This window comes from Oncorhynchus clarkii, chromosome 13 (assembly GCF_045791955.1).
Source record: "Oncorhynchus clarkii lewisi isolate Uvic-CL-2024 chromosome 13, UVic_Ocla_1.0, whole genome shotgun sequence".
In the NCBI taxonomy this organism is placed as follows: Eukaryota; Metazoa; Chordata; class Actinopteri; order Salmoniformes; family Salmonidae; genus Oncorhynchus; species Oncorhynchus clarkii.
In genome coordinates, this window is record NC_092159.1 from 54,626,395 (window position 1) to 54,641,702 (window position 15,308).

Sequence of the window (15,308 nt, forward strand, 5' to 3'; positions counted from 1 at the left end):
TGACTGTGGTAAGCTCCGCTTGTGGGCAGCTCAGACTCCAGTTCCAACGCCATCCAATAAGTAGACATAATTTAGTCTCCCAATCACCTGGCCTTACAAGCCCCCCCCCCCTTCCCGGTTTAGCCGTGCATCTTAAATTAGCTTGCCTATCCGTCTTGGGTTATTGGGGAGCTGCACTCCGTCAATGCTGTCCATCATGGCCTGATTTATCTAGTGTTTTTCTTGATCTATTCTGGGCCCCTCTTGCCCCTGTGCCCAGGACCAGAGAGCTGCATAGCAGCAGGTTTCATCAGGGACCTGTCTCAGCTCACATTCCCTCCCTCCCTCCCTCCCTCAACCAGCAAACAGGCTCCATTTACCCCCCCATCAGCCCACTGAGCCCAGTCCCACATCCTGCTGTGTTTGTGTGTTTTTTTCTCCACACCGGCAATATGTTGGTCCTCATAGTGCTTTTTTTGTCAGCTCGTGCTGTGTGAGCGCGTCAGAATGTTCAGTCTTGGTAGAATATACATTACCCTGTTGATTAGGTCCTGCCTGTCTTTAGGATTAGCTGGGAGTTTCAGAGGAATTTATTTCTATGTGTTTCCGTTCCCCCTCTCGGGGTTAGTGTTTCGGCTGAGTCTGTTTCGGGATGACAGGCTGTAAGTCAGGCATGTGAATGGTATGTTCTGATTCAGTTCGGCCAGAGCTCATTTTTCAGTGCATCTGAAAGGCTGTTACCCACAGTGGCATCAGCCCTCGGTTTAGTGTGTGTACGCGTGTGCTTGTGTGTAAGTGGGGCGTGTTTGATATAGTGCGTGTTTGATATAGTGCGTGTTTGATATAGTGCGTGTTTGATATAGTGTGTGTTTGTCTTGAATGTGTTTACTGTTGGGCTTCGTGTTTGTTTGCATAGATGGAGTTTTACTTTGTGTGTGTGTGCACATGTGGGAGCCCTCAAGTGACCCTAACCTAGATTTAGACTCTATGAATCAGACCCTAACCCAGATCTAGCCTCTATAGATCAGACCCTAACCCAGATCTAGACTCTATGAATCAGACCCTAACCCAGATCTAGCCTCTATAGATCAGACCCTAACCCAGATCTAGACTATGAATCAGACCCTAACCCAGATCTAGACTCTATAGATCAGACCCTAACCCAGATCTAGCCTCTATAGATTAGACCCCAACCCAGATCTAGCCTCTATAATTTAGACCCCAACCCAGATCTAGCCTCTATAAATTAGACCCCAACCCAGATCTAGCCTCTATAAAGGGAGGAGGGATGCCACCCATATCTCTGACAGAGCTCTCTCTGCCTGGTACTGTGCCTTGTGACTGACTGGCCGCTACTATAGCAGAGGCCTCTGTTTGTAGGAAGGGGCTTCCTTAATCGACATCCAGGGGACAGAGATGGGGTTTGGCTAATGACTTAATGTTATTGTGGTCGTTAAACAACTTCAGGCTGGAGAGGAGGGTGTGAGTGGACCTTGTAACTGAGTGGGTCATCTTGGCCGGAGGTATTAACTTGATGAGGTAGCTCAGCTCTGATGTCTCTGCAACAGTTGTTGCATCTGGTCTATGGAGGAGCTTTGAGGACTTCTTATTTTGGCACTCACCATCCAGAAGGTATGGGTGGGGTGTTTTGGCACTCACCATCCAGAAGGTATGGGTGGGGTGTTTTGGCACTCACCATCCAGAAGGTATGGGTGGGGTGTTTTGGCACTCACCATCCAGAAGGTATGGGTGGGGTGTTTTGGCACTCACCATCCAGAAGGTATGGGTGGGGTGTTTTGTCACTCACCATCCAGAAGGTATGGGTGGGGTGTTTTGGCACTCACCATCCAGAAGGTATGGGTGGGGTGTTTTGGCACTCACCATCCAGAAGGTATGGGTGGGGTGTTTTGGCACTCACCATCCAGAAGGTATGGGTGGGGTGTTTTGCACCTTTTTTTATTGTTACATTATTTAGGTGTCATGATATTTGTATGGATAAAGTAAATTAAATAAAAAAAACTTAATATCAAACATTGGGGTCAAAATTATTTACACTCCTGTTTTCAATACTTTTCAATACCTCACCTTGCTAGCATAATGGCACTGAGCATTTTTCTAAAATGTTTTATGAGTTGGAGAAGACATTGGCAGGGATCTTAGACCATTCCTCCCTACAGAATCTTTCCAGATCCTTGATATCCTTTATCCAACCACAGGTTTTTATAGTAGTTTCAAGTCTGGAGACTGAGATGGCCGTTGCAAAATGTCAGTTTTGTAGCATATTAACCATTTCTTTGTTGATTTTAATGTGTGCTTGGGTTATTGTGTTGCTGGAAGATCCACTTGCAGCCGAGTTTCAGCCTGCTGACAGAGGCAACCAGATTTTGGGCTGAAATATCCTGGTACTCGGTAAAGTTCATGAAGCCGTTGACCTTAACAAGGGCCCCAGTGGAAGCAAAATAACCCCATAACATCAAAGATCCACCACCATATTTTACAGTAGGTATGGGGTTATTTTCTGCTCATACATTCTCATTTCAACACCAAACCCACCACTGGTGTGCGTGGCCAAAGTGCTCTATTTTCATGTCATCTGACCAAAGTACCAACCAATCCAAATACCAATGCCGTTTAGCAAACATTTGTTGGATGACATGAAAAGGGAGCTCTGGGGGAGAAGTTGCGGAGGGGGTCCCCCCAGATAATTTTTATATTGAAAAATTGAGAAGCTCTGTTCTGGGGACTTTTTACTCCAAAGTGAATGAAAAATAAAATAATGCTCACGCCGTCTAAAATATAATGAGCCTAATAACATACTGGTAAAATTATTTGTTTAACATTTTTATTTATTTTTATACATATTGGACCATTGTGAATATAGCCTATGCATGGTCCATATTTGTATTTATTTATTTTTATACATATTGGAACATTGTGAATATAGCCTATGCATGGTCCATATTTTTAGGAATGCTATTAGCAATAAGCATCATCACCTGTAGGCCAGCTGAAAACAGCATAGTGGCTATAAATAGTCAATCTTAGGTTTGCTTCTCTGCATTTATCCTATTGATCTAATCATTAGTTAGATTCAAAATGTGATCTTTTAATTAGTTAGTATCTTATTGATGAATTTGATGTTCCAAAAACGTGCATAAACACAGCGAACATTATGTAGGCCTGCCTACCTGATAGGGTAACTTGAGGTCATACACCTGCCTGCACTTCTTACAGAAACCACGTCATGTCACCATTTACCCCCCCAACACTATCCCTGGTGGCCACTAGTCTTGCTCAGCAACACATGTAATCGGTCTCATCACAATTTTGAGTCACTCCCCAAAAAATATTCCGGTGGGGCTGTGTTTTACCCCAAGTTACCTTACCATTGACCTGTGTTACATTCTGCCCCACACTCCCCTATGCACTCACAGTGAATTGTGGCGTGCTAATGTTCTACCCCCTACTTTTTTCAGTTTCCGCCTGAAGACATACCCAAATCTAACTGACTGTAGCTCAGGCACAGAACCAAGGATATGCATATTCTTCGTACCATTTGAAAGAAAACACTCTGAAGTTTGTGTAAATGTGAATTGAATGTAGGAGAATATAACACAATATATCTGGTTTAGATAATACAATGAAAAAAAAACATGTTTTTTTTATTTATTGTTGTATCTTTAAAATGAACAAGATAAAACAAACATTCAGATAGGATGATGGGGACAATTTCAGTGAAAAACATAAGAGGGCAACAGTACTTGTGCAAAGTTTCAGAATGATAACTTCCAAAATGAGTGTGCTACATGACATTTATCATGAAGTCACCCAGGTGTCCCACACAAGTAGCCCAAATGTACCCAAGTGGCCAAATTGGTGAAGGTATACATTTTGAAACAAATAACTATATACAAGATGCCAAAATGGTATTCTAACCCCCCCCCCCCCCCTCCCCCCCAAAAATGGAGCAAAAAATATGAAGAAAAAAATATATACATTTACAAAATAACATGGGTAATTATTTACACACTTTCAATATTTGGAAGACCCTCAGTCCTTTATCAAATCAAATGTATTTATAAAGTCTTTCTTACATCAGCTGATATCTCAAAGTGCTGTACAGAAACCCAGCCTAAAACCCCAAACAGCAAGCAATGCAGGTGTAGAAGCACGGTGGCTAGGAAAAACTCCCTAGAAAGGCCAAAACCTAGGAAGAAACCAGACTATGAGGGGTGGCCAGTCCTCTTCTGGCTGTGCCGGGTGGAGATTATAACAGAACATGGCCGAGATTTTCAAACGTTCATAGATGACCAGCAGTGTCAACTAATAATAATCACAGTAGTTGTAGAGGATGCAACAGGACAGCACCTCAAGAGTAAATATGAACAGTTTAGGGTTCCATAGCCGCAGGCAGAACAGTTGAAACTGGAACAGCAGCAAGGCCAGGTGGACTGGGGACAGCAAGGAGTCATCATGCCAGGTAGTCCTGACGCATGGTCCTAGGCCTCAGGTCCTCCTCCTCCTCCGAGAGAGAGAATTAGAGAGAGCATACTTAAATTCACACAGGACACCGGATAAGGCAGAAGAAGTACTCCAGATATAACAAACTGACCCTAGCCCCGACACACACTACTGCAGCATAAATACTGGAGGCTGAGACAGGAGGGGTCAGGAGACACTGTGGCCCCATCCGATGAGTCCCCTGGACAGTGCCAAACAGGAAGGATATAACCCCACCCACTTTGCCAAAGCTCTACACAATATTGTGCTGCTGATGCCAGGTGCCATAGCAGTCTCTTTCTGCTGTAAAGTGAGTATCAACAGGTATAATTAATATATATATATATATATATATATATATATATATATATATATATATATATATATATATATATATATATATATATATATATATATATATATATATATATATATATATATATATATATATATATATATACATACATATATACATATATATATATATATACATATATATATACATATATATATATACATACATACATACATACATACATACAGTACAGGGAACATAAGGTTGAATATATTATTATAGACCTGCTAGATCTACTGTCTTAATAATAATAATCCATTTCACTTTGGCCATTGTTCTCAACAGCCTCAAATAGGCTATGTCATGTGGGTTGGGGTGGGGCTGCAGACACACGCATCTCACATTTCATTACATTACATTTTTATATATTGCTTCTAAAATTAAAAAAAAATCACAAATAATATTTTATATTATTAATTTCAAACAAGGGCATTAGCATGAGAAGAACTTACCAGTCCAAAACAAAAAATATTCCTCCACTTGGGAATCGCTAAATGAATCGTCCTACAACAATCTCTGTCTCGCTTTTCCTATCAATTTCTTCTAAAATTGTGTGTACACCTGTATATCTAGACTTCAATTTAGCTTTCCCTGACTTAGTCGCCATACTGATTGATATATAAACAGCTGAATCTGCGCGTTTACCAAACAATGCTGTGCGTAATATGCGTAGTTCCTTCCGGTATAAAACTTCAATAGCGAATGACTCTCTTTACGCCGGAGTTTACTACATGGGTTGGTCTTCCAACACATAACCATTGCATATTGCCGTTTACCTCAGCTCATTGGCTATCTACCCAGCTAGATTTCAAGACGATCAGTGGTCATTGGGTTAAAATACAGTCAATCATCGAAACAGTGGTCATATCATTGGTGCACAGTGATGTGATTACTTGTCTTCAAATCGGTTTCTTTCAGCCAATACGTCCCGTGAAATGGCCCATCAGGTTTGGTTGTGTTACAAACAAACCAGTTGATTGCAATGAAACCAAACATGACTGGAAAAGTCACGTTTTGTGTGGGTATTTACCTTCGAATGTGTCGTCGAAAATGGAATGAGACGGAATTCACGACACAAGCGGTTCACAAAACGTTTCGGGTTAGGCTATAAAAACAGTTTTTATCAAACAAAAGATCATTCATTGTGTAACAATGAGCATTGGGATTGCAAACAGACAAAGATCGTCAAAGGTAAACTATTTATTTTAATGCAGTTTGTGATTTTGTTAGCCTGTGCTGGTTGAAATATATCTTTTTTTTTATGGGGCTCTATCCTCAGATAATCGCATCGTATTCTTTCGCAGTAAATCCTTTTTTAAATCTGACAACGCAGTTGGATTAGCAAGATTCTAGGCTTTCGATACATGTGAGACACTTGTATTTTAATGAATGTTTAATATGACTATTTATGTAGCGATCACCGTATGTTGTGGAATTTCAGCCCGCTACCGGGTTCCGTGCGCAGAGAGGTTAACCATGCCACTGCTAAAACTCTGGGTTTACAATGGTGCAGTTTACACACATTTTGAAGATAAGAAAAAAGTAGGAATGGAAAGCTCTTTTAAACAAATGCCATTAAAACTGCTGTTGCATTAAGAATTGGCTGCTTGTCCCTTCCTATAACACTGTCAACTTGAATGCACCTTGAGAGGAACATTTATCTTGCAAAAAACACACAACAACAAACAGACTAGGTAAATATATCAAATATTCTACTGTGGAGCTGTCTGGATTTTCTAGTCATTAGTCATTGTATTTGCACAGGAAAAGTAAATGTGGACTTTTATAGCGTCTTCAAAGTGCGCCTTGGCAGAAAGTAGCGGCAATGACTTTGCAGTGCCACAGCTAAATGGTTGCAGCGGAAACACTGCCTACTGTAAATTATGATGGTGGACGTTAATCTTATGGGGCAATTTTTCTTCCACTGTTCCTGGGGTCCCTTGTTAAGGTCAACACTCAACAGCATCATGAACTTTACCCAGTACCAGGATATATTTGTCAAAAACCTGGTTGCCTCTGCCAGGAGGCTGAAACTTGGCCGCAAGTGGATCTTCCAGCAAGACAATAACAAGAGTTATGGTGGTTCCGTCAGTAGTCTGGTCTAAGCTGCTTGTAGTCAGTAAGGGCACAGAGAGCGCTGAGTAAACACGGCTGATCCATTACCTTGAGTCGTGTGGATTGACAGTTTTACCGAAAGCTGCCTGTATATTGTATGACCCCGCAGAGTGGCTGTGTTTTCACTACCACATTCCACAAGAGTCCTCTTAGCTCCGGGTGACACAGCAGTCACCTTCTCCAGAGCTCCCCCACCGTGGTGGACCTGATCCCCATACATACCTGGGCCTGCAGCCCTTTTCACTGACTGGTTGTGTATAGAAGGACCTTATTGGAGTAGATCCTATCCTTGTCAAGGACCCAGTTGATCTGACTGGCTTTGTATAAGGGACCGATCAGAATGGATCCTGGTGAAGGACCGCCTGGGGGCTAGAGGGATATCATGTGGTGTTCCACAGGGCTCCATATTGGGGCCTCTACTGTTCCTCGTATTTGTAGGATAAATGACAAAGTAGCAGAGGGTGTGTGTAGCTAAAGTCCTTTGTAATGATACATTATAATGCCCCCTTCAGTGAAATTCCATCCTGGATTAGTGGCGCAGTGTCAAAATAAGGGTGTGGCTATTGTGGTTGGTCTTCCAACACATAACCATTGCCGTTTACCTCAGCTCATTGGCTATCTACCCAGCTAGATTTCAAGACGATCAGTGGTCATTGGGTTAAAATACAGTCAATCAACGATGGTGGTCTTTGCTCAATGTTCTTTCCGTCGTTTGTTTTTCACAACACTTTTTTATTTTAATGGTAAAAGTCTTAACAATATGTTGTGAAGGCTTTGTTCTTTTAAAAAGGAGGCTGCACTATGTTGGGAGATGTAGGTGAGAATGCAAGCCTTTCATGGCAGTTCTCAGAGCTTTGAGTTGCCTGCAGGGTGTGAACTACAGCCACTGTTGACACAATAGTACGAGGCAAGCCCCTATTACCTCAGGAGGAGCCTTGTCAGTGAATCCATCAACTCACTCATTATCCCAACGTTACTGATCTAAACTGACAGATGAATGCCTTGCACTCATGCCACCTCGGCCTAACCCACATAGTGACGGTTTGTACCACTACAATCAGAGGTCTCTGGTGGGTTGGTGGTTAGTTACATTCTGGCATCAGCCTCAGCTGCCCTCCCCAACATCTGAGGGGTGGAAATTAATTTTGCCACCCTCAACCTATTTCCCCAGACTGTGGGACTCGTTGTTCTCACACACCCCTGGCCTGCCCCGTTCACCCCCAAACGGAGCTTTTGACCGTGTGCCCAGAAACGTGACCTGGCCATTCGGCGATCCACCCCACTGGCCGGATTTTGTATTTTAAAATTGCGTGACACAGCATATAGACCTAGGTGTATTAAACAGCTGGGCCCTTATTTGGTTCTACTCCCCCATCAGCAGGAAAACCCTGCTGGGCTGGAGAGAGCTATGCAGTTGGAGGGAGTCTACTGCCCCTGTGTGGATGACTGCTTACAATGCACCTTCAGATAGTCACTCAAGTCCATTTTACAGGAGCTTCAAGTTGTGATGTTTCTGTGTGCCATTTTATATTAAAATATAGACTAAGCAAATGCTGTTTTTGGCATTGAACCTAGTACACAGGTGTTATCCTGTGCATGTGTCTCCATTTCAGGGGGACCTCCGGAGCTACCTGTCTCAGCAGGATTGGATGTTCCGAAATGCTGAGCTGCTGCAGCTGCAGAAGATGGCCTGTGAAATCGCTGCTGGCGTCACCCACCTCCACAAACACAACTTCCTGCACAGGTAGCACTTCTGCTCTGGCTCCGTTTACACCAGTCAGTCACAACTAGACACGGCTTTAGCTAAGGGCACAGCCTTCAGATGTCAAACGACAGTCGTGTTTCAAGGAATTAAGACTTCATCAAACATTTTGAGTAGTACTGTCTGTTTTTACATCTTCCAACTTAAAAATGTTGAGTTACGATAGTATCAGACAAGTGATATTAATCTGTCTGTCTCTATCAAATGAAATATGTGGTTTTGGCCTCCCTCATGGCAACTTTCTCTTATGGATACGTACTCCTACTCCCAAGCCAACACTGAGCCAATCCTAAAACAGGGACACTGGGCCTGTCCAAAAAGGAGAGTGCTGCAAGGGCCTGTTTGGTTGAACGTTTTACCCGGCAGTGCAGGACATGTAGGCTCCGCTCAGCGCATCCACATGCTCTGTTTTGCATGCTCAGAATAAACCCAAAGGGCTCCAATTACCCAGCTCCCACGCATTGCCACAGTGTCAACTATCAGCCTGTCAGAGGGATATGATGATTCTGCTGTTTGTGTGTAAATGGATAGCCTCATGTTGGCCATTTATTATCCTGTGTTACAACTCAAAAGGAGCCCAAGTACGAGATTCCACCGTTAACAGGGTCGTAATAAAAAATAGTGCACCGCTTTTCTTTTGGTTGGGTTGCAAAGTTGATTTACTACCACGGTGTGATGCCCCGCCCACAAAGTACCCGACACGGGGCTGTGGCTAGCACGGTGCCACAAAGCCTTCTGGGACAGTGGCAGTGGTGTGAACTGAAACTATAGCCAAGGCTTAGGGTCTGTGGTCTGAGCCCAGCAAATCAAATCAAATGTATTTGTCACATACACATGGTTAGCAGATGTTAATGCGAGTGTAGCGAAATGCTTGTGCTTCTAGTTCCGACAATGCAGTAATAACCAACAAGTAATCTAGCTAACAATTCCAAAACTACTACCTTATAGACACAAGTGTAAGGGGATAATGAATATGTACATAAAGATATATGAATGAGTGATGGTACAGAGCGGCATAGGCAAGATACAGTAGATGATATTGAGTGCAGTATATACATATGAGATGAGTATGTAAACAAAGTGGCATAGTTAAAGTGGCACATGTATTACATAAAGATGTAGTAGATGATATAGAGTACAGTATATACATATGAGATGAATAATGTAGGGTATGTAAACATTATATTAGGTAGCATTGTTTAAAGTGGCTAGTGATATATTTTACATTTCCCATCAATTCCCATTATTAAAGTGGCTGGAGCATGTTATTGTGATGGGGTGGCCACAGCAATAAGTTAGCGAGCTGTCATGGCGGTCCAGGAGAACCACTCTGACTGACATTACATAACAACCCTGGGGAGAAATGGCATATGGGGCAGTAGAGGAGCGGGAACTGTGTTCCCCAGTTTTTCGACCAGTGTGACAACCATAGCATCCAGCACATATTTGAATTAATTTGGTAATTTTACGCAAATGATAGTTTCACTTGACTTGAAAAAAATGAGCAAAATCAGTTGATCTCCTTTTTTGTTGTTGTAAGGTCTTTGTTTTTAACTCGCTAGGTCTCTGAACTATATGGATTTTCTGTCAGAGGTTAAGAATCTGCTGATGTGTCTGCACCAAACTGCCCCCATGCCATTTGCCTTGTAGGGATACGACTTTGAATCTGATTCTCTCTCCCTGATCTTCCAGTAGTACTGTAATGCACTGTGTTCGCCAACAGCAAGGAACATCCAGGACAGAAGAGGTTTAAAATATCTCTCAATTTATCTTGCCGATGTTTCAGTGGGCCTGACAGTAGCTCTCGGGGTGTACGAGCACAGACCACTAGTGTCAGCGATGTCCACGGATAGACGGGGTAAAAGAGACGCGCTTGGAACGGGTTGGTGGTGAAATGTTTCTTGGGCCAAGGGGAAACCAGAGCCTCTCCCTCCATGAGGGTCCCAGTCTGAATGAGATACCATCTGTCCACTCAGACAGCCCTGTCCCCCATTATCGCCCTCCCCTGTCCACCCCGCCTCACTGCCCACCTGTGAGTGTTCTTCCCTGGGAACAATATCCTGGTGCTGTATGAGTGAGTGGGGAAAAGCTCCAGCATCAGTGATTTTGTTACTAGGGGCGGAACAGAAGCAACTGGATGAGGTTTCCTCTAGTGATGCAAGCTATAAGTCCAAATGTGTTTGGGTCTAAAGCCACTGAAGAGTCCAGTCTTTGTCTGGCCCTGCCCTGACCTGGGTCTGTGATGGTTGGATTTAGAGTCAGGTTGAAGGGGTCCTTAATCACCTGAGACATGGCATTTAATCATATTAGGGTGAGGAAAATGTAATTATTCAAAATTTGTCACTGGGATATTATGTCATCCTGTCATAGGCCTGTACAGTGTATTTAAGGCATGAAAATATACTGTGGACCGTTTATTAGGTACACCACCCCAAAAATACTGGCCGTGGCTTGCTATATAAAGCAGGCAGACCGGCATCAAGGCATTCAGTTACTGTTCAATTAAATGTTAGGTCACTAGTTTCGCCTATTCTAAGTGACTTTGAGCATGGTAAGATCGTCGGTGCCAGCCGTGTCGGTTTCAGTACCTCAGAAACAGCTGGCCTCCTGGGCTTTTCATGCACGACAATGTCTACGGTTTACGAGAAAGGCGTGACCAAAACAACCATGCAGTCCTGTGGGTGAAACAGCTAGTTGATGAGAGGGGTCGAAGGAGAATGGCAAGAGTCGTGCAAGCTAACAGGCGGGCCACAAACAGGCAAATAACGGCGCAGTACAACAGTGATGTGCAGAGCGGCATCTTGGAACGTACCACTCGTCAGTCCTTGTCATGGATGGGCTATTGCAGCAGATGACCACACCGAGTTCCACTCCTATCAGCTAAAAACAAGAAGAGTCTCGTAAACACTAAACCACCAAGACTGGACAATTTGATGAATGGAAAAACATTGCCTGGTCTGACGAATCCTGGATTTGGCATAAGCAGCATGAGTCCATGGCCCCATCCTGGCACAGGCTGGTGGTGTAATGGTGTGGGGAATGTTTTCCTGACACACGTTAGGTCCCTGAATACCAATTGAGCAACATTTGAATACCACAGCGTATCTCAACATTGTTGCTGACCAGGTACATCCCTTCATGGCTACAGGGAGGTCTGACCCGGTACTCGATGGGTGTACCTAATAAACTGGCAACTGACTGTATATTCCACCCTTTCAATTATTTATTTCCATGATCACATGAGAGCAGCACAGAGCCAATCTAAATGTCTCCTGCAGCAGCACGGAGTTCCATCTTCTTCCCAAATGATTGATGAACAAGGTTCAGAGTATTGTTTTCTCTTCAGAGACTACAGCTGTGTGAACTGCAGTGTTTATCCCAAACCGCTTACTTGTGTTCAAACTTGGGTTGGGCTGATATATGATGACATTGATATATTGTGATGCGCAAGACTATATTTAATTTGAACTTTACAAATCTAAACTGTGCAGTTTAATCAGTCTGTGCAATATGTTGAAAAGAATCTCTAAATTAAGTCTTATTTCTTCGGCACACAAATATTATTTAATGAGAATGCGACTAATATTGTAAATAAGCACAAATTGCACAGTCTGGAGTGATTTTAGTCATTAACGGCGCAAAACGATTATATCAGATATCGCGATATTTGGTGTAGTGTGTCGTAGAAGAGTTCTCCCCAAGTATCGCCCAACCCTAGTTCAGAGGGAACAAATGAGAGCTATTTGTTGGATGTAGTGCTGGTAGACTCAACTGGACCTGTGGGTTGGCACCAGAACAACTGGACCAACTGCCTATTATTTGCAGCCCTGTGATCCATTCACCGCCCTGTGATCAACCGTTCTATTCACCGTTCTATGACCACACCAGATTGTATTGACCACACCAGATCAACCGTTCTATGACCACACCAGATTGAACTCAACCGTTCTATGACCACACCAGATTGAACTCAACCGTTCTATGACCACACCAGACCGTATTGAACTCAACCGTTCTATGACCACACCAGACCGTATTGAACTCAACCGTTCTATGACCACACCAGACCGTATTGAACTCAACCGTTCTATGACCACACCAGATTGTATTGAACTCAACCGTTCTATGACCACACCAGATTGTATTGAACTCAACCGTTCTATGACCACACCAGATGTTATTGAACTCAACTGTTCTATGACCAGACCGTATTGAACTCAACCATTCTATGACCAGACCGTATTGAACTCAACCGTTCTATGACCACACCAGATTGTATTGAACTCAACCGTTCTATGACCACACCAAACCATATTGAACACACAATAAACTCTGTAAATCCTCATGTTTTTTAATCTTCTTTAATCGGTTTCTCCCTCCTTTCTCAGTGACTTAGCCCTGAGGAACTGCTATCTGACTGCAGACCTGACGGTCAAAGTGGGAGACTATGGCATCGGCCCCTACAGATACAAGGTACCAGGGAACTTTCCATCCTGTTTTCCTTCAAATGGAATCAGGGGGATTTTGTTTTATTTTCAGGTGACAGGAGGTGGCTGTGTATGTGTGCTGTTACAATAGTTTCAGTTTAAGTTCATTAACCTATAACCCTTTTCACAATGCTGAGCTCAGCTGAACAGAGAGCTTACACATCCACCAAAGTTTCAAAGGATGTCAAAGCCAGTACTGTACAGTAGTATATGGCCTAGTCCGTGTAGTCAACACAATAGTGTAAAAGTGGTTTATTAAGGGGAGGATAAGTGCTTTCCAGTAGGGGGTTTATATACAGCCTTTGACCCCAGTCTGGCAGAACTCTGTGAAGCATTAAGACTGTTATACCAAAGTGTAACTCCCTACTGCGTTTGTCCCTGGCCTGACTGTCGATAAGGCTAGCTCCGCCCGCTGCATTCCTCAAATAATGTTGAGCTCTCTATTTAGCACGGTCAACAAGTGTGGCCAGACGTGTTTTGGCTGTATTTATGAGCTTGATTAAGTACTTAGGAACTCTGAAAACAACTCAAAGTACAGTAATGTGGGTTAGAACTGAAGGAAACCAAACATCCAAATGCTTCTTCGAAAGAAGCCTTGGCAAAACACATCACTGAATTGAATGGGGAAAAAAGGTGAATGTGAGCCTACTAGTTGATTATAGAACTATTCTGAGATAGACATCCTATTAAATTACACTTGTGTTCTGCATGTAATTACATGGATGCCCCATGCTTGACTCTGTCCCTCTCTCATGTCACAGGAGGATTACATCATCACAGAGGACGACGAGTCAGCGCCCCTGCGCTGGATGGCCCCGGAGCTGGTGGGGGAGCGCCATGGGGGCGTGATCACTCTGGACCAGACCAAGCCTGGCAATGTGTGGTAGGTACCTCCACCTGGTCACTGTGCAATTTAGGTGACACCTTCAATGGGGAGGACAGGCTCATAGAAATGGCTGGAACAGAATACATTTAATGGCCTCAAACACATGGTGTCTGTGTAGTTGATTCCATTCCAGACATTATTATGAGCCATCCTCCCCTCAGCAGCCTCCTGGGCATTGTGCTTCACTGTGTTGAATAAAATAAACTCATTAACACAGTGAGTCAACCTGTGTCCTGTTGTGCTGTTGCTGAGCAGTAGGTCAGGGTCTCCTTTGAAGATGATAGACTATCTCTGATTCTTCTGTCCAGATAGCCTCTATCTGAGCGTGTAAATCTTAGCAGGCACTCAGTCTAGCTGACTTCTAAAGGGAAGAAGACGCTGACCCTGCACTCCCACTCGGCAGCACAGCAACACTGGAACCTATCCCTCCTGGCCCCTCCCTTATGACCTCATGGCTCCGTGCCAGTCCGTGTCACAGCTGTAAATCACAACGTTGCATAAGGAGGCTCTCGTTGCAGCACCACATATACCCCTAAATAAGGATATGTTTAGTTCTCAGAATATGGGTCATTCCACCAATAGAGTGCATTTTGGGTAGTGTAGGGTAAGTGTACATATTAAGCCCATCAACATCTAAGTTTAGACATTTCTAACATGTACTGCCCTAATCTTCGTAGGAAAAGTGGAGATACAATGAAATATACATTCCTCATTTTTATGTTTGGACTGGGCTTAATGACTACTGAATGTACCATTTATAAGTACCATTTATTATAAGTACCATTTATTTGTGCATGGATAAGAATCCATGCACAAAGACCATAACACACACACTGGTCCTCTGTGGATAAGAATCCATGCACAAAGACCATAACACACACACACTGGTCCTCTGTGGATAAGAATCCATGCACAAAGACCATAACACACACACTGTTCCCCTGTGGATAAGAATCCATGCACAAAGACCATAACACACACACTGGTCCTCTGTGGATAAGAATCCATGCACAAAGACCATAACACACACACTGGTCCTCTGTGGATAAGAATCCATGCACAAAGACCATAACACACACACTAGTCCTCTGTGGATAAGAATCCATGCACAAAGACCATAACACACACTGGTCCCCTGTGGATAAGAATCCATGCACAAAGACCATAACACACACACTGGTCCTCTGTGGATAAGAATCCATGCACAAAGACCATAACACACAC

The 15,308-nt window shown here is 43.4% G+C and overlaps 1 protein-coding gene across 1 annotated transcript in view; it reads left to right on the forward strand.

The window, feature by feature from the left end:
- The window catches only part of LOC139365102 (serine/threonine-protein kinase LMTK2-like), a 38,983-nt gene extending 24,828 nt beyond the window's left edge, over positions 1-14,155 (forward strand). The window contains exons 7-9 of the mRNA XM_071102481.1: positions 8,563-8,693; positions 13,100-13,184; positions 13,960-14,155. Of these exons, the coding sequence (XP_070958582.1) occupies positions 8,563-8,693; positions 13,100-13,184; positions 13,960-14,085 (342 nt within the window). The 3' untranslated portion in view covers positions 14,086-14,155. The remainder of the gene's footprint in view (positions 1-8,562; positions 8,694-13,099; positions 13,185-13,959) is intronic.
- Positions 14,156-15,308: the final 1,153 nt, after the last annotated feature.